This window comes from Muscardinus avellanarius, assembly GCF_963383645.1.
Source record: "Muscardinus avellanarius genome assembly, chromosome: 19".
NCBI classification, from domain to species: domain Eukaryota; kingdom Metazoa; phylum Chordata; class Mammalia; order Rodentia; family Gliridae; genus Muscardinus; species Muscardinus avellanarius.
The window spans coordinates 46,961,369-46,981,132 of NC_137805.1; the positions used below are offsets into that span (position 1 = coordinate 46,961,369).

Sequence of the window (19,764 nt, forward strand, 5' to 3'; positions counted from 1 at the left end):
CAGAGCCCCGCCTGGCCCTCGGCCGCTGCACCCTGGCTGCTGCTCACACCCACCTCCCCTCGGCGCAGCCACGTGGGGACGCGTGCCCACTGCTCTCTCGCCTCAGAAACCACCCGCGGCTGACCCCACTCAGTGTGTGCCAGGAACTCTCATCTTCTTTTTGTGGTTTTGGGGACTGAACCCAGGGCATCCTACCTCTGAGCTACATTCCCAGCTGTTTTAATTAATTCCTTAATTAATTTTGAAACAGCCCTGCTAAGTTACATGTGCTGAGAGTCTTGTTAAGTTGCTGAGGCTAGCCTCAAAGCCCCGATCCTCCTGCCTCAGCCTCCCGAGTACTGGGATTACAAGTGTGTGCCCCCCACGCCCAGCCCTAAGCCTTTTTAATGATCCCATTCATTTGATTCTCACAGCACCCCTGCTGAGATTGCACCCAACATCTTCCCATTTCACAGGTGAGGATACTGAGGCTCACGTCAGTGAGTGACTTGCCCGGGACACCCAGCATGAGGGGCAGAGCAGCCATGGTAGCCGGGCAGCCCGGCTCCAGCCCCTGCTTGCCGGGCGGCCCGGAGCCAAGTGGTTTGCAGCTCTGACCCTCAGCTCTTCATCAGCTAAGTGCAGACAGTCCTTGCCTCCCTCGGCCGCTGAGAGGGCTGAGGGAGGTGACGTGGGGAGCTCCTGGGCACGGGCTCCCTGTGAATTGAGCCGCCTTCGAGTTACCAGGGCTTGGGGGCGTGCAGCTGAGGTGTGAGGAGCTTTGTCACTTGCTGACCCATGTGACCTGGAGCGAGGGGCTCGACCGCGTGCTTCCACGTCCTCCTCTGTGCAGCGGGAGATGCTGGCTTGAGACCAGACAGCACAAGCAGGGCCCTGAGCGTGGCAGCCGGCAGGAGCTCCAGACCCCAACACCCACCAAAGGGGGAGGAAAGTCACACCCTGTTTGCTACAAAAGAGACCAAAGGTGAGGGTGTCGTAAGCGCCATTCTCCTGTTTATTGCCAAGGCCTGCTGGGGGCTCCCGCTCCTGTCCCTGAAAAAGGAAGGTCGGCGGCCGCCTGGCTCCATTCAGGGCTCCTCTGCGGTGGAGTCGATTAGAGCCTGTGGGCAGCTGGCAGGGAGCCCTGCTGGGGTCAGTCCAGTTTCAAGTCCAGCACCAGAGCATTCTGGGAAAGAGAAAAGGGTCAAGGTGGAGAGGGGCTGGGAGGGGCAACGGCAGGGCCGTGGGACACAGGCTCTGTGGAGCTGCTCCGGGAAGTGGCGCCATGTTGAAGCCAGGGCCGAGGCCGACTCGCCATGGCCGCAGGGAGGACCCTTGCTCCTGAATCTCGGTTTTCTCAACTGTCAACCTCAGAGTTGAGAGACTGAATGAGAGAAATGTTCCTTATACTCCAAGCTCAAAGCCTGGCACAGGAATCCTAGATGTATTGAGTACTTACTGCACATCTTTAAGTGAATAATCTCCACAGCTCTATTAGGTCGATGCCCATATTCTCATCCCCATTTTAAGCACGGGAAAACAGAGACATGGAGAAAAGTCAAGTAATTTGCCCAAGATGGTAGAGGAAGCGAGGAAGAGGGCAGCAGAGTTCAAGCACCCTCTGGAGAACCCCTGGTCAAGGAGGCCCACGGTCTTGCTCATGAGATCGTCAGGACTATACTGATGGCCACTTGCCTGCCCCAGCCCCGCTCCCTCCAGCTTGAGAAGTAGGCTCCACTCATCACCCACTGGCTGTAAGTGCTGACCCCCCAAGCCACTGCCCTCACCTCCACTATGTCCAGCTCCGCCAGGTTGTAGTTGATGGCCAGAATGTCCGGGAGTGGGAATCCAACTTGGAGTACATCTGAGAAATACAGTAAGGGTCATTCAGCTCAACCGCTCTGCGATTGATTAAGCACTGGCTGCCTAGCGCAAAGTAGTGGGAAATCGTGCGGTGGTTGATTCATGATGTCTTCCAGTTGTGCAGGCAAACAAGCCTTAAGCTCCACCTGCCCCAGAGGGTATTTAAACTCCAGCTCAAAAGCTCTCTCATGATGCAGGATCAAGGGTCAGAGTCCAAACTGTGGGGTGCACTTTGTCCCCAGGACAGTGATATTAAGACTACTTTGGCCTCAACGACTCAACAATGGCTGTCGATTCAATAATGGCTGTCCACTCTCTTCGCCTCCCCCATCTGGAGCCAGCGATGGGATCCAGATAACCCTTCTTCCTTATGGTACTTCTGGGAACCTGTAAAATCCAAGCCCGTTTGAGGCCCTCACCATTGACCACTGGGATGTAGGCTTCCTGGAGGAAATCAGTGATAAATCCAGTCAAGTTCTTCTCCTGGGGGAGGGAAAGAGAAAATATATCCATGTACCATTATGCAGTCCAGTCCAATCCAGCCCCAGCCAACTCAACACATCTGTCTGTCCTCATTCCCTGCACCTGGGGCCACAGCAATGAATATTAGAGGGATCAGTGTGTCCAGCTGGCAGGGACTGGGCCTTGCCCTAGCTAGTGTCCCCTCTGCTTAGCCTGTTCCAAGCCATGGGGCGTGGTGCAGAATGGGAAACTCAGAAGACAGGGGGTGGCTCTGTGAACCCACTCCTGCACCAACAGAAAGCAGCAGCTCCTCCTCCCTGTGCCCACCTCTGCCCTGGGCCCAGCTCCACCCTATGCGTGGGGAAGTGAGGTGCAGTAGCGCCCCTCGCAGTTCCCTGGAGGGTTAAACTAGCACGGGTAAAGCACGGGCACGGGTAGGTGCTGCTTTGTTCTTAGCACCTGCCGAGTCAGGTGCTCTGTGGGGCCCTGAGGCTACAGAGATTGGTAAAAACAATAGCTCAGCCAACCAAGGCCAGCCTGGGCTGCCACTCCCTATAGATGTCAGACTATCTAGGAAAGGAAGCAGGGACTCAGAGAAGTTAGAAAGTGCCCCAAGGTCACACAGTAAGCAGGAGTCCCGAGCCTTGAGATGGTCTCAGTTCTCTGCCCACACTGCAGGGCCCCAAGGAGAGTCGGCCAAGCCTGCCCTCAAACCAGGCACTGGCACCCGGGCACTTACTTTGAACTTGCCGATAGATGAGGCGCCCCGAGACAGGCTCAGTAATCTGTGGGAGAGAGAGAAGGTCAGAGGGCTGGCCTGGAGAAGGGGCTCCAAACGCCCCTGCTCCTTACTGATGCCGGGTCCCCTACGCCCTCAGAGGCTCTAGAGTCTCTGTGGGCGGGACACTGACCACGTGTTGCTGCCCATTCTGAACCCGCATCTCTGAGCCATTAGCTGTCCTGCGCCTCTGCCCACTGTTCCTGCTCTTCCCTCTGGGCCCCAGGTTGGCCTTTGCTTAGGCTCAAGGCCAATGGAGTCCAGGTTTATAGCCTGCTGGTCAACCCCAGGTCCTTGCTGGACACTGGGAGAAGCCTCTCTGCCCCTCCCTGCACAGCTTCCCCTGGGCACCAAAATGGGCCACATGAAAGCCCCCGGGGCTCTGCCTGTCTGTGGTCAGCATGGTGACAGACCTTTATTTCCGTTCTCATTCCCAGTCCTTCAGGTGGGCCCAGCCCAGATCCCCAGACACACAGCCCAGGCCCAGGCAATCAGGGCATCTCACCTCCGTCGCCATGACTTGGGCTGGGCCGTGTGACCACACGAGCCCAAAGCCCAAAGTCTTGGTAGTTTTGTTAAAACTATTGGACAAGAGGCTTCTCTCGCCACCGGGTCCCTCTGCTGCCCTGAGGGGAGAGGCTGCCTGAGAATTTTGCCAACAGAGTAGATAGCGAAAGCCCGGGAAACAGGAGACAGATTCCTGAAGATTTTGTGTGCCTGGATCCAATCGTGATTGAAAGCACACCTATTTCTAGAGTTTGCGATGATGTGAGTCAAAAGATTCCCTTTTGGGCTTAAGGCAGTAAAGGTTGGCATTCTGTCTCTTACAACTAAAAGAATCCAGAAAGGAAGTGTCATTAATTATTCATGCAAATATAAGAATCAATGAGTCTCCTGAATATAAAGCTAGATAGACGCCCTCCTCCAGAGCAGGAGTGAAGTGGAGCGGGGCTGGTGGCGCTCACCTGCAGGGAGCTGAGGCAGGAGTGTAGGTCCTAGGCCGCCTCAGCAACTTGGTGAGACTCTCGGCAACCTAGCAAGACCTTGTTTCAAACAAAAAATGACGTAGGACTAGGGGTGCAGCTCGCAAACAAAAAGGCTGTGGGTTCAATTCCCAGCACCAGACCCCAAAAAAGAATGAAGTGGGTAATAAATGTAACGCAGAAAGTAAGTGAGAGGGAGGCCCAGGCGATGCTCACGCTCCTCAGCGTAAGAAAGACACCTGGCGGGCCTAGCTCCAGGTGGCTTCTGGGTAATGTGGGCCAAGCCTAGGTAGGAATCGAAGGAAAAGGGGGAGTGGCCTATGACCAGACTCACCTGAAAGAGTGTAGTGGAAGAGTAAGAGGAGGAGGAGAATTTGAGAAAGTCTTTGTGTGCCAAACTAAGATTTAAGAAGACTGTGCAAGCCGGGTGTGGTGGTGCACGCCTGTAATCCTAGTACTTGAGAGCCTGAGACAGGAGGATCGCATGCTCGAGGCCAGCCTCAGCAAAGTAGCGAGACTCTCGGCAACCTAGCGAGGCCCTGTTTCAAAACAACAAAAGATTTCAAAAGGCTAGAGTTGTAGCTCAGATGTCTAACTGCCCTCGGTTCAAAGGAAGAAAGGGAGGGAGGGAGGGAGGAAAAGACCACGCAGTGGGGAGCCATGGAGGGTTCCAGAGTAGGGGCAGTGACCAGAGCAGCCTGGTAGTGTGGGCCCCACTGGTTGGAGCAGGGAGAGCCTGAGCAGGAAGCCAGATGGCGGCGGCCATGCCCGTGCCGGGTGGCAGGCTCCTACCTGTCCAGAGAGGTGGCCATCCGCAGGCGGTTCTCCTGCACTGAGTACTGGACGTTCAGACTGAAGTGCTGGCGAGGGGAGGAAGCAGAGGACAGGCTGTGGGCCCGTGAGCACCACCGTTGCCAAGACAAAGCAGGGGTCTGTCTCTCTGCCCCTCGTGCCCTCAGGAACCCAATCCAGGAGCCCCTGCCCCCAGCCTCCTTGTCCCTCCTAATTGGGCCAGAACAGCACCCCCAAAACGTCTAGCACCGTGGTGGGTCTCTGCTCCGATGCAGGCCTTTGCCCGCACTGCAACCTCTGCCTCGAGTGTCCTCCATCCCCTGCTGCCCAGCATCAGCGGTTCCCTGGCCAGCTCCTGCACAGCCTCGCTCTGCCGTCACCTCCTCTGGGAAGTCCTCTGGGACTTCTCCATAGTCCCCTGGGTGAGCCCTTCACTGCTCCGGGGATGTTGGAGTGAGGGAGGGAGGGAAGGAGGGAGGGAGGAGGGAAGAATGAGGAGGGGAAAGCCTCAGTTTACTGACCTTTCCACTCAAGGATTCAGGGGCAGGGCCTGGGAGGCCATGACTGCACACCTGAGGTTGACTAAGAGCCTCGGATCCATTTCTGGCTATCGACTAAAACCCCACCCTCCCAGCGTGAGCATCCAGGAGGCTGGGAATCCGTGGGGGCAGGTTCCACTCACAGCTTCCAGGAGGAAGAGGGACACGGGCTTGCCGCGCCGCCGCAGGGCAAACGTTTCCAGAGTGCTGTGGAAATGTAGCAGGCTCTTGCCAGGCTTCATGGTGACCTTGGGGGGCTTGATCACCCTGATGCGGGTCGCCAAGGGCTTCGGCTTGGGGTAAGCCTTAGCCACCTACAGAAAGCAGATGCTTCAGGGCCGTCCCTGCCCGGTGGCTTCAGCTGGAACCGAGAGGCCCCGGTGAAACAGGTGGCCTCTACCGCGGCACAGGACGTAGGGCCTGTCTGTCGGAAAGTAAGAGACACGCGGCGCGCGGCGTGGCTGTTCCTCTGTTGGACTAAAGAGCTACAGCGCATCAAAGCCCAGCTCTTCCTGCGCTGGCTACGAAGAGCACTACGAAGCCTCCAGGGCGCTCACGCTGACAAAGGGTGTGTGGCACCCAAGCTGCCCCCAAGTCCCTCCCTTTGCCTGGAGGCAGGCAGGCACTCACTTTAGGGATGAAGCCAGCTAGCGCCGCGGTGGTTTGGGGGGGCAGATCGCCAATCTACAAAATAAAAGCCAGGGTCAGATTCCTGAAGCCCCCACCATCCTAACAACCACCTCAGCCTGCTCAGTAAGGCCAGGCTCCCCGGGCACACTGCCTAGCCCTCTGCGCCATACTCCAGAGCTGGGGGCCCAACCACGCTTGCATACACCCGTGCCCAGCATTCCCAGCGTGAGGCTGAAGGCTGAGAAAATGTTGAGAAACAGAAGAGCAGGAAGATAGATGGAAGAACGGGCAGATGTGCTAGATAAGAGGGGGGCAGGTGGATGGATTCACAGGTGTGTGCACAGAGATGGATGGGGAAAGTGACAAAGATGAGTGGGTGAATGGGTGGCAGGATGGATGGATGGGTGGATGGGTGGATGGACGGATGGACGGATGGGTAGGGGGGTGGGGGGATGGTAGCAGTTGGATGGATGGAGGGATGGATGGATGTTGGGATGGATGGATGGGTGGGTGGATGGGTGGAGGGATGGATGGATGGATGGATGGATGGATGGATGGATGGATGGATGGATGTTGGGATGGATGGATGGGTGGGTGGATGGGTGGATAGGTGGATGGATGGATGGATGGCTGGATAGATGGATGTTGGGATGGATGGATGGATGGGTGGGTGGGTGGATGGATGATGGATGGATGGATGGATGGATGGATGGATGGATGGCAGAATGGAAGGTGCATGGGGTGGGTGAATGAACAGAGTGATGAACAGGAGGGAACATGGATGAGAAGATGGTAAAAAAGGGATGATGAGTGAGGAATAGATAAATTGGCCAGTGGGTGAGAGGAAGATGGACACCATGGAGGGATAGCAAGTGGATGGACGGTAGGATGCACTGACAGGCTGGTGGAAGGTACAGAGGTGTATACTGGGCAGACGGTGGCTAAATGAGTGGGCGGGTAGGAAGGTGGAGCGTGAAGAGCTGTGTGGCTAGAGATGCACATCGAGTCCGTTCCTTAACGACGCGCAGCCCTGTTCAAGGTGTCACGTAGATGATGGAGGGATGGAGGCTGCTAGTTGGAAGCTGGAACCAGGACATGGGCACAGACACGGGAGCTAGCTAAGTGGACAGGAACGGCAACTGGATAAGCAAAGCACCCAGCTGAGAAGAGAGGCGCTGCCTGATGAAGAGCCAGCCACATGGGCAGTGGGTGTGCAGATGAGTGGACAGTGGACAAGGAGGCCGAGGGGTGGTGGGTGACGGCGTGAACTGATGCAAGACACTCAAGGCAGTCCTGAAAATCCCCCTCCTGGCGTGTCCCACAAACCCAGAATAATTCTCCAAAGGGACGGACTAGGCAGACTGTCACGCAGAGGTGGAGGCAGGGCCGGGCAGCTCACCCTCTCATCCTGGACATTCACATCGAAGGACTTCTGCAGCAGGGCCAGCTCTGCGGAGAGGAAGGAGGCTGCGAGCAGCAGCTGTGACGAGCCCTTGGCGTAGCCCTCGGGGAACTCAGGGGCCTCCCCGTCCTCAGCCAGCTTGATGGCTTCGCCCTGTTGCTGCTGTACCACAGGCTACGGGATGGGGGGGGACACTGAGCCACGAGGGATTGTGGCCGGGTGAGTCTTAGTGCCCTAAACTAATGGGGATCGAGCCGAGGTCTAAGCCAGCAAGTCACTAAATGTGAGATCCAGCACTGCCCACAGCGGCCTGGTGCACAAGGGGGCGAGCTGAGGCCCGAGGGGTGTGGGAGTCAGTCACTGAACAGCTGGCAAGTTCTCTCAGGAGCGTCTGGTGTCATCAGTGGGTCTGACTGACAGGTTGGCAGCCTCCTCTATGCAGAACATGATTTCTGCTTCATCCTCTGGAGAAGAGGGGGAGGCCCGGGGCCCACAGGACCGCTGGAGGCAGATGACTGCAGAGCTTGCTCCTTGGTGCTGGGAGATGATGCTTCGCACCTTGCCACTTGGGGCTCTAGAGACCCTGTCAACCATCCAGACACCTGCCACACCTCCCTCTCCACACCGGCCTCCCCAGCTCTCAGTGTTTGCGTCTGGGCAATGGAGGGTGCACCTGGGCAGGCCCCTCGCTGGGAGAAGCCCAGCCTAGGGAGCAGTAGACCCGGGCATCACTGGGGGCTCAGGCTCATGCCGAGAGCAGAGAGGGAGGACCCGGTGTCGGCCCTCCCAGCCCAGTGCCAGCCCCCCCTCGCCACGGTGGGAGCAGCCCCGGCACTCACACTGAAGTCCACCTGGATGTGGCTGGCCGTGGTGGCTGGTGTGGCCGCCAGGGCGTATTTGACAGTGCCCATCTGGCCCACGGACAGGGGTTCTGTGCAGAGAGGGGTCCACTCAGAGACGCCAGCAGCAGTGGCTTCCCACTGAGCCTGTCCCTCTGTGCGACCCAAGGTGAACCTCCTAGTACCTCTGGGCCTCTGAACTTCAGCTGTAGAGGAGGCGCCAGGGCCTGGCCTGGACAGTCTAGCACTGCTGCATGGAGCGTGAGTGCTCCCCGAGGCCGTCACTGCTCATCCCCCCACCCCCGGCAGGCGGGTCAGCCCCATGGGTTGTTTTACAGAAAAGCAGAATAGGCTCAGGGAAGGAAGGGTTTTTTCCCAGGCCACACTGCCGGGCCGTCCCAGCCACTGGGGCTTCCTTTCTCCCACACCGCAGAGCCCTGAGGACCCCAAGATGAGGGAGGCCACGGATCCCCACAGCAAAGGAGTCGGGTATTAGCACTCCCAGGTCACAAGTTTTCAGATGAGCACAGAAAGGCCGTTGTGCTTGGGTGTTGGGACACTAGATGGGGCATTGGGTGGAGAAATGAGAAGGGAGGACCCTAGAGTCCCTTAGGGTCTCAGGCTTCATGTCTGGATAATGATAGGGATGGACATCAGGACCTGAACTTCCTTTCATCCCAAGGCTGAGCAGGAAGTGGCCACCAGCCTGGGGAGTAGGGCATGGATGTCCAGTGTTTCTGACGTCCCCACCACACAGGGCCAGGTGTGGCCCGGGCTCTCACCGTTCAGGTTGGCCCACTTCTTGTTCACATACACCAGGACCGCATCAATGGCAGGGCACATCTGGAAGCAGAGAAAGTGCTGGGCGAGAGGGATCCTGCATGGAGGGCCTCCCTCCTCGCAGCTCAGGCCTTTCCATGGAACCCCAAGAGTCCTGATGAGACGGGGCTGGTGGGGAAACTAAGGCCCCAAGTCACACAGAAAGTAGGCAGTAGAATCCAGACTAGAATCCGGATCTGGTGACCAGAGCCCGCAAAGATCATGAGGACGCGTTAGCCAGGGGCCGGTCCTCTAAGCAGGTGGCAAGCTGGAGCACACAGGCTGCCCTTTCCTGCACCCATGCTCAAGGCAGACATCACTAGGTGACCACAGCTTCCTCCCACTGAGCAGCCACAGCCTCGGAACCTTCTCAGCCACTCTCGGCCAATCAAGATCAGTGCCCACGCGCCATCCTGGCCAAAGCAGTCCCACGGTGGGGGTTAGAGGCTTGCTCCAGACCACTCACCAGGCCAGGGAGGACTTTGTGCAGCGTGCTGTCCAGGAACTTGTTCACCATCTTGGGCAGCATGCTAGACGTGAGGCCAGAGGATGAATCAGTGGTGTGCCAACAGCAAGAAGGCAAGCAAGCTTAAGAAAGATGGGAGGCTCAGGAGCGGCGTGCCGGGGCAGCAGTGCGGGGCCTTCCCCCAGCCCAGAGCCCCTCACTTGCTCGGCAGGTTGGTCTTCACGCTGACCAAGATGACCTCGCAGCCCTCACTCCTGAACATGGGGAGCCCTGTCTCCTCGTCCTGCAGGAGCCGGTTGGTGGCCGTGATGTTCAGGACCACGATGATCTCCATGTTCCCTCCCATGAAGCTGCAGGACGGGCGGGCAGGGGTCACGGCATCGCCACCACTGGACCACAATCTCAGCAGCCCGGAGAGGGGAGGGCGACAGGAGACCAGCCCACAGCACAGGAAAGGTGATGGAAGCTGTCCAGCGCCACACAACCAGCCTTTCCCTCATCTATGGCTTTCGTGAACTCCTACGCATCCTCCAAAACTCTCCATCACCTCCCGGAAGCCTTTAAGAGTCTTTCTCCCCAATGCCTCCCACTCTCTAGACCCATCCTTCAGCCTGCGCTATGTCAGCTTCCAATCAAAGTGAGAACCAAGTCTGTATCGTCTCAGATCACAGCACCCAGGGGCCCACAGGAGGCGCAGGGTAAGGGAGCAGGGAAAGGGGAGGCGGGAGGCCATCCCCTCCCCCACACACCCACCTCTTCCCGGTGATGGTCATGCCTGTGGACACGCACTGGAAGACACCCACTCCCGGCACAAAGTCCAGCGTGATGACGGGCAGCTGCACATCCTTGACCTTCATGCTAGGGGTGAACAGGACCCACAGCAACTGGACTGAGCAGGCAAGGCGCAGCCCTCAGCCTGCTTCACCCCTTGCTGGGAAGCTTTGGGCAACCTCTGTCCCATGCCACAGGGATAAGCCTGTCTCGTGGGGCCATCATAAAATGTAAACAAGGGCAGGACATGAGCCAGTCTGTATACAGAAACGAGATACATGGCTGACTTTGTGTGACCTTGGGCTGCTCCCTTCCCTTCTGTGACCAGCAAAGTGGGGAAGTTTGCTTAGATCAGGGTTTCTCAACAACAGCACCAATAATTTTTGAAGCAGAGTTGAGTGTGCTGATACACACTTGTAATCCCAGTACTTGAGAGGCTGAGACAGGAGGATCACAGGTTCCTAGCCAGCCTCGGCTATTTAGTGAAGCCCTCTGAACTTAGTGAGACCCTGTTTCAAATAAGAATAAAAAATAGGAGCCGGGCGTGGTGGCGCATGCTTGTTAATCCCGGTATTTGGGAGGCGGAGACAGGAGGATTGCAGGTTCTCAGCCCCCTTCAGCTACATAGTGAGGCCCCCCACAACTTAGCAAGACCCTATTTCAAAATAAAGAATAAAAATAGGGTTAGGGTGTAGCTCAGAGGTAGAGCACCCCTAAGTTTAGTCCCCAGTACTGCAAAAAATATTGGGGGCAGGATCATTCTTTGCTATGGCAGGCTGTCCTGCATACTGTAGGATGTTTAGTAAGCACTCTGCCCTCAACCCACTAAATACCATTGAAACACCCCCTGCCAGGTGGGACAACCAAAAATGTCTCCAGGCAATGTCCCCCGAGGCACAATCACCCCTACTTGAGACCGCTAGTGCTTGAGATCCAGGATAACAAAACGTGGCTCACATCCTGAGCCCTTGGCAGACATTACTAATTGATCATACTTTCCAGTATGTCCACACAGCACCTCCCCAGTGCATCAGCCCAGACAGCCTCTATGGCGCTTAAAAAAGAACCAACTGCCTCCTTTCATTAGACAATTGTGGATTTTTTCTCCCGCTCTACCATTAATGTGGTTTTTTCCACTTAATTTTTTTTTAATTTAAACAAAGCTTTTTTATTACTGGTAGAAAGGGGACAGAGCAAGTAAAGCATTGTATCAGAGACAACACAGTGGAGTGCCTTGAAATCAAGACACTCTTTTCATTTAATTTCACATGCATTCAGTCAACTCCTGTTTCACACAGGAAGAGTTGGACTTTCCCACCTTGCTTCCTCTTCAAAAAGACCCTGCTCCTAACAGGGCAGGCGCCGTCCCCAGCGATGACTGAGGAGACCCCGGCCCAGGCAGGAGCTGTGACTTGCCCAAGGTCACATGGCGGGACAGCGGGAGGAGCCGACTCTGGCCCGTGAGGTCCTGGTGCCTCATTCCCATGGCGGCCACCACGACCACCCAGGCTCACCTACTTACTTGGTGAGGCCCTTAATGGGCTTCGCCCCCGGCTGATTCTTGCCCGCCTCGGCTGCCATCTTCTCCAGGATGTGACTCTCGTCCATGGCGCTCTGGACCTCTGGAGGGGAGGGACAAGGCACGCTCAGCTGGGTGCCCACCGCTCCCTGCCCTGCGCCACTCTCCGGGCATCCAAGCCAATTCCAGACACCGTGCCCTCCCCTGGGCTGGGAAGCGCCGAGGACCACGCATTGTGCCCCCCTGCCCTTTCCTGGCCCGATGGGAAGAGGCGGGCAAGTGCGGAGGGGCAGGGTGGAGGGTGGAAAGAGCCGCATCCCCAAGGCCGGTCTGCAGGGCCACAGCGTGGAGGCCTTGAGTGCCAGGCAAGCATGTCTGCTTTTCCTGTGAACCAGGCCGCCCTGGACTGGGCAGCTGGGGGCTCATCTGGGAGCTCGTTAAATGCAGGTTCGAGACGGAATGGTGCGGCTTTCCCGTGTCCGAGGCCCCACCCCGGGTGACACTGTGTAGGAGACATCTGCATGTGACCTCAGGCTAGCTCCCGGGATGGGCACAGGCACTGGCCAACCCTCAGCCTTCCAGACTGGACTCCTTCCCACGTCCTAGCGGTCAGGGAGCCGAAGGTGGAGGTGGAGAATAGATCTTACTAAGATCCCGCTCGAGGTATTTTAACTTCATGTTTCATTTGATCCCTCCAGGGAAGGGCTGGTCACCTACTGTACATTTCTTTACACTCACAGATGGGCAGACAGCCACAGAGAGAGGGCTCGTGGCATGCCAGGGGCCACACAGCAACCTTGGCATGCCTGGGTTGGACCCGTGCCTGTCACCCCATCCTGTATGAGGCTACCAAGCCCTGCCATCGGGGCCAATGGGGACACTCAAGGGATCGGGATTTCCAGCTCTGTCTAACTTAGAAGAGCTTGGACAAATCATTCCATACTCTCTGGGCCTCAATTGCCCCTTCTGTAGAATGGGAGAATAACATCAATGCATTGCTTATATGTTGGATTTGAGGCTCATAGGGTGCTCAAGGCCCTGCAAGCATGAGCTGGCACCGCCCACCTGAGCCCCACGCCCGCACCAGCAAGCTCACCATGGTTCATGATGTCCATGCCCAGCCGTAGCTGCGCCCCAGGATCCGCTCGGGTGCCTGTCAGCAGGACGCAGAGTACCAGACACAGGATATGTAGCATGCTCCACCTGTGCCAAGGGCCTGAATTAGATGCCACCCCCAGCCCAGTTTCCTGGACACCTCCCACGCCCCAGAGCAGATGGAACCCCTGAAGACTGAGCAGCCCTGGAGCTTTGGGACTGCAGCCAGTTCAGCAAATATCATGACTGCCTTCCTCAGGGGACTGAGGAGCACCCCGGGACAAGGCCCTGGGCCAGCCCAGGCCGCGCGCACCCCTCTCTAAGCCTCCTTCCCCGGAGCCACGTGCGCTCTGACCAGCCCGCCGTGTAGCGTAGCTGGGGGTCCACCACATGTCTACAGGCCAAGAGTAGCTCAGTGCCAGGCAATGCTGGAGCTGCAGAGAGAGAGCCAACCTCACCCCACTGCAGGGTGCACCCCACCTCCTCTAGCTCAGCATTGCTTCCATGTGGAGTCCCCAAACCTAACCCAGAGCCCTGAGACACGGCCTCACCAATCAAGAAACCAAGGCACATATGAGAGCTCACAGCCAGTGAACAGCAAACTGAATAGACCTCCCGCCCCAGACCCTCAGGGTTTCCCAGAAAGGCCTTCCTCAGCCCTGATCCCCAGAAATCCCTCCCTCCTACTTACCAACACCTGGAATTCCCCAGCCAGGGCCACATTCAATGTTAGGTTTGAGCTTTGACTGAAAGGAATCGGGCGAGGTGGGGCGCAGCAGCCCAGCGGGTCGGCCCCAAGCAGGGTATTGCTGGGCTCCAGTGCCAGGGGCTCCCTGGACACAAGCCAGGACGGGCTCCCATCGCGGGCCACCTGCCCAGTCCAAGCCTACTCCTGAAAGCATGCGTTCAGCTCACACCCATGGTGTGCCTACTGAATGTCAGCTAGACAGGTGTCCAGTGGATGGTCTGCTTCCTCTGAGTATGTGTGTGAGTGCGTGTGGGTGAGCGACACTGGAGACTGAACCTAGGAGTATTCAACCACTGAGCTACACCCCATCCCTCTTTATTTTTTATTTTGAGATGGTCTTGCTAAACGGCTCAGACTGGTCTTGAACTTGCAATCCTCCTGCCTCGGACTCCCAAGCCGCTGAGATCACAGGCCTGTGCCACCTCACCTGGCTTCTGCCCCTTCCTGAATCTTAAGGTCCAGGGGAGGGCAGAGGAGGGCAGAGGAGAAGGAGTGGGGTGGGACCGAGTGGGCAGGAAGGACTCTCTAAGGGGGAGGACTTGGGGCGGAGACCTAAAGGCTGGAGAAGCCCCAGAGCCACAGCCAGCACTGAGCAGAAGCACGGTCCGTTGCTCTCTTACCCTAGTCAATTTTTAAACATCTGTCTGGGCTTAAACCAACCGCCCGAGCTCCAGACCTGGTGCCACATTCCGGCCGCGCGGACCAGGGCTGCTGCTCTCAGGGAACGCTAAGGGCTGAGGGCAAGGGGTAGTGCAGGGGTTCATGCACTACCTGTTTCTCTCTGTGTTTCTGCCTAAAGTGTGGCCTCTTTCAGAGTGCCAGCCCTGCACCCATCCATCACTACCTCATCCTTTAAGGCTTCATTTCAGCCTTTGCCTCCTCCACCAGGAAGCCTCCCTTCAACCCCCAGCTGCCTGGCCTCCAAGATCACAGTTCAAACCTGATCATGTGCCTGACCCACTTGGTGGCGGTGACTTTCCTGCCCCCCCCCGGCACATACTCCTAGATACCCCCAGTCCTTTGCCCAGCTCAGCGCTGAGCTCCTGCAAAGCAGAGCCCAGGAGGCTTCATCCCCACTCCGCCACGAGCCCAAGGAGGCCCACGGGATCCGTCTCTCAAGGCTTCCGGTGAGGCAGGGCACCCTGGGAGGGGTCAGGACTCAGATCCAAGCCCTGGCCCTGCCACCACTCGCTGTGTGACCTCAGGCAAGTCCCTTTCCCTCTTTGAGCGTCAGTTTCCTCATCTGTAAAATGCCAGTACTGGATGAGACACTCTGGGGAGAGCGCCAGGTCGGGACTGTCCTTACCTTGCCAAGCTCAGGGCGTCCTGCAGATGACTGACCCCTGCCTCCCAACCCTGAGACGAGAAAGCCCTTATATTCAGGAGCCCGATTAGCTGCTTGAATAATGAAGGGTTTAATGAGGGCGAGATATTATCTAGGAGCCCCAGCGCCACATGACCCGTCAGTGTTCCAACATCAATAGCACAGAGAGGGCGGCCTGGGAGCTGGCAGCACCAGGGGCTGGGGACACCAGCATTCACCCCCAGACCCAGCCCCTGTCCGGGGCTGGCACACATTCATTCCCTCAACAAACACTTACTGAGTACCTACTGTATGCCGAGCCCGTGCTTGCGCTGGTGTGACCACAGTGGACCAGGCAGTTGGGGTTCTCATCCTAAGAGGGCTCCTGGCAGTCACAGGACCACATCATCCCTAAGCGAGGCTAGGCCAGCAAAAGCCACTAAACCAGGGGAATGGGGCAGAGGTGGCAGGCCTGGGGCAGCCTGGGAGCCGGGTGGTTGTGGCCGGGACATTACTGATGCCAAGGGTGAGCAGAGCCAGTGCAGCGAGGCAGAAGGTGACCACGGCGGCTAGCAGGTGCACAGGTTAGGACATTTGGCTGGCCTGTAGGGAGCTCAGACGTGCCCTGAGGTCCCTCCAAGTGGCCTCAGGAGGGCTTCCTGAAGGAGGCGCGGGCCTGGTGAGTGCCAGGTGTGCGGCTACTCTCAAGGGCCCAGAAGGCAGGTGGCTCCAGGGCCACAGGGCTGACCAGGCTGCGGGGAATCCAGGAGCTCTGGGGGCCTCAGCCTGGGCACCGGGAGCCTCTGTGCTCGCTGGATGGTCCAGGGGGTGCTGGGCCTAGAACTTCCCATGCACTCCAGGGAGCCCTCAGGTGAAGATCCAGGGAGCCTCCACGCCCGTGTGTATGCTGGGCTGCCGAGGGAGCGCCATCAAAGCAGGGTTTAGACAAGGCGGGCAGGCCAGGTGGCCCAGCTAGTCTTAGCCTGATCCGCCCAGGCGGAGGAGCCGCGGGCAGATAGCATCACTTTATCCCTGCAGACCCGCCCCAGACAGAGGGGCAGGCAGGTGCACAGCCTCCTGAGCCTGCAACTCCACCCAGCCTTTCTTTTTTTCTTTTTTTCTTTTTTTTTTTTTTTTTTTTGCGGGTCTGGGGATGGGACCCAGGGGCATTTGACCTCCGAGCTACGTCCCCTGCCCTATTTTTTATTCTTTATTTTGAAACCAGGTTTCACTGAGTTGCAGAGGGCCTCACTAAGTAGCTGAGGCTGTCCGCGAACCACGATCCTCCGGTCTCAGCCTCCCGAATGCTGGGATTACAAGCGTGCACCACCACGCCCGGCTTGCTTCCACCCAGCCTTTCTGACCTGGCTGCCCAGCCCTCCCCTCGGGGATGCGGTAGGGGTCCGTGGGAGAGACAGAGAAGCCATCACGAGTGGGTTCAGGGATCTGAGCCCCAACCCCAGCCACTGCCCTCACCAGCTCCCTGGCAACTCCTTCCACCTCCCTGGGGCATTATTTCATCCTCTGTATGACAAGTGGTGTCCATGCTGCGGATAGCAAGGGCAATGGAGCCATCCGCTGGGTACCTCACCTGGGCTTGGAAAGGCTCAGGTGAGTTCTTTCTGTGCGCTAGCCCACAGCCCTCAGAACCGCCCAATGAGAGAGAACTTGGGCAATCTTCCCCATTTTTTAGACAAACCGAGGTTCAGAAAGGCCAAGCCATTTGCTCCAGGTCACACAGCCGGTGAGTATCACAGCTGGGGTAGACTGTGGCTCCAAGGGACCCAGAGCACAGCCAAGACCCCCGGCCAAAGCAACTGGGCTTCCGCTTCTTCTCCCACCCCTTCCCCTGTGCACCCCACTGTGTCCCATAGAGCGCCTCCCTGGGCTGCTCCACACTCAGCACCCTTCCAGGGCAGCCGAAGCTCCTTCCCCAGGGGCCTCCCAAACACTCCTCAGCTCCATTTCCCTTCCCCTTGGTCCCTCGGGGGACCCCGCAAGGGGACTGTGAGCCTAGCAGCCCCCTCGGCCTGGGATCAGGCTTACCACACAGCCTGATCAACTACCACATACTTATTATAGGCTACCTGTGTGCTGGGCTCTGGGAGGGGTCAGAAAGGAGAATCTGAGGTGGGAAGGAAGCCTGGGGCACCACAAGCCAGGTGTGCACCTGAGGGGCTTCACCTGACCTTGGGAGTGGGCACTGGGGACAGAAGGCAGAGGCCGGCAGGGTCCCGCTGCTGTGGTGGGGCAGTCCTGTCTGAGCAGGTGCGGGGTAAGGGCAGGGGCAAAGGCCTCAACAGGCAGGGACAGCTCAGGGTGGCCGTGCAGGGGGACAGTGGGCATTTGTCAAGGATGTGGGCCTTTCTCTCGGCTTCAGAGTCACTTGGCCATCCATGACCTCTCTCCTCGGGATGCGCCTCCAGCCGGGCTCCTGAGGGCTGCTGGGCTCCTGCTCTGAGGGGAGGGGACGCTGCGCTTCTCAGGAGAAGGTGCTGGCGGAGCAAGAGCCAGAAGGAGCGCCCTGAGGTTTGCACAGCTGGTGGGATCGGCAGTCCTGGGGTGAGGACCTCCACGGGCCCAGCCTTCATCTCTGCAACCTGTCCGCTCAGCCTGAGGACAGCCCTCTCCAGAAGGAAGCCATGGAGGCCTCCCGTGTTCCCACGCGTCCAGCCTGTCCACTCCGAAAGCCACTCCGTGGCACGCCTGGACTGTCCTCCAGTGTCCTGTGTGGTCTGCACAGCAGCCCTCGTGGCCACAGCCTCCCCTTCCCGGCCCGGTGCTCCACCTAGTGCCCCCCACGACAACCACCTTGGCTGCAGCAGGCTCCAACAACCTCACTACTGCCTGCAGGGCGCTCCAGGACAGCCCTGCTGTCCCAGCTGAGCACCACCTTCTCCAGGGAGGCCCGAGGCCTCCAGGTGCTCCCTGCCCTGGGGCTCCCTTGGCCCCAGAGCACCATACAGGGAGGCCTCCTTATGTCTTCACTTCTTCCCTTACCCTGGTTACTAAGTGCTCATAGGAAACCCTCCCTGGTGACCCTCCAGTCTGGTTTCCACCCCGGAGGGCACACCCTGCTACACTCGGATGCCCATCTCGGCAGGAGTGCCAGGCAGGCGCCTGCTGAGCAGTGCCCGGGTCCCACAGGAACTGGCCAGCTCTCCTCAGGGAGGCCATGGGCTCCTGGCTGTCAGTATGACTTGGGTGCTTTTATCCCCTCCTCTTAAAACAGCATATATTAATTATAGAACTAGCATATCGTGGATACAAAGAAAGCCTGGCCAGGTAGAAAATGATTGAATAAAGTGAGTGGGCATATAGATGTCAGGATGGAGGGATAGATGGATTAAGGTGGATATGGATGGATGGATGGATGGATGGATGGATGGATGGATGGATGGATGGACAGTGAGACTAAGGTGTGTGTGTATCTGCGGGTGGATGGTTAGGTGGGGATGGATGGATGGATGGATGATAGAGGGAGGGGCTGAACACGTGCCTGAAGGATGGTTGGATCCTACATGTTGAGCTCTTTCTTTGTGTCATTAACTTAATTTATGGGCTAAGGACATGTCTTAGATTTTCTTCTTTCATATTGCAAAACACCTAACTTAAAACTGAGCTTATGTTAAACCCCAATAAAAGTAGAATTCAAGGACTAATTAAGCAGCCAGATCATGAAGCTGGATTTTACAGCCCACCCCTTTCCATCCCCTGCAACCCCACCTCCCCCCATCATCACCTGTCACGCTTAGGATGTAGGGCTGAACCTGTAACCCTTAGAGGGGGAGTAACTAGAGTCAGGCTTACTGATGTGGGATTCGGGACTTCCTATTCCCTAAAAGGCACAAACAGAACATGAACACTGCACACCCAGGCAGGAGGACACCTACTTTGGCCTAAGAGATTAGCTTACTGGGAAGAAGAAGCGCACGGCTTAGGCTCCCCCACGCTGCAGCCCTGCTCTGCCCTAGGCCATCCCGTCCCGAGTGACCCGCAGGGTTTGCGGAGCTTTTGGAAGCTGTAGGAGTTAGACGTGTGCAGAAGGCCGAGGGCAGGGCCCAGGCAGCAGGCCCGTCCCCCTTACAACAGGACACATGATTGCGGTCAGAGAAAAACGAGACGAGCCACTGCCTGCAAAGGCTGTGGGCTCCTCGTCACCCGAGGTTCCTGACCGTGGGGCCAAGTCCATGTGGGGTGCTGGTGACAAGAGGAACCTGGACACCAATGTCTGGATTCTGGGGAGGACACAGTCCCGGGGCCCTGCCGCCTTCCGGCTCTCTGGGGCTCTGCGTGCTTTTCTCTTCCTGGGGGGAGCTGCAGTCTCCGCTCTGTAAAGTGGGCCCTGCCTGCCCCCTTGCTGGGGCCTCCTGAGCTCCTGGGAACCAGATGGGGCCCAGGCAGAGAACACGGTGCTCACAGCTTTCCGCCATCCTTGCCTGGGAAGGTGACAGAGCCTATGGCAAGGGCAGTGGCGATGTGCCCATGCCTGTCTTCCTGTCCTGGGCAGTTCTGGTGGCTCCAGGGACAGACAGGACCCAGGGGCTGCACGTAGGGACGAGGCCTTGGGTACAAAAACAGTTTGTAGGGTCTGGCTGGAAGTTGCAGCTCAAGATAAGTTTAATGTGAGAAGAGACAGATCTACACAGCATGGGGGAGCCAGGAGGGCAGGGGGGAGAGGCCGGGGGAGGGGAGGGCAGGGGAGGGGAGGGGAGGGGAGGGGAGGGGAGGAGAGGCCAGGGGAGGGGAGGGGAGGGGAGGCCAGGGGAGGAGAGG

The 19,764-nt window shown here is 57.9% G+C and overlaps 1 protein-coding gene across 1 annotated transcript; it reads right to left on the reverse strand.

Annotated features, from left to right (window-relative positions):
• Window positions 1-1,132: 1,132 nt before the first annotated feature.
• On the reverse strand, window positions 1,133-13,038 carry BPIFB6 (BPI fold containing family B member 6; the record flags this gene model as incomplete). The annotated part of the gene is made up of 15 exons (XM_080716707.1): window positions 1,133-1,165; window positions 1,767-1,843; window positions 2,262-2,325; window positions 3,044-3,089; window positions 4,858-4,925; window positions 5,540-5,710; window positions 6,027-6,080; window positions 7,426-7,602; window positions 8,268-8,359; window positions 9,050-9,110; window positions 9,553-9,616; window positions 9,753-9,902; window positions 10,306-10,410; window positions 11,846-11,945; window positions 12,939-13,038. 15 exons carry the CDS (start codon window positions 13,036-13,038, stop codon window positions 1,133-1,135), a joined length of 1,362 nt encoding a protein of 453 aa, XP_080572833.1.
• Window positions 13,039-19,764: the final 6,726 nt, after the last annotated feature.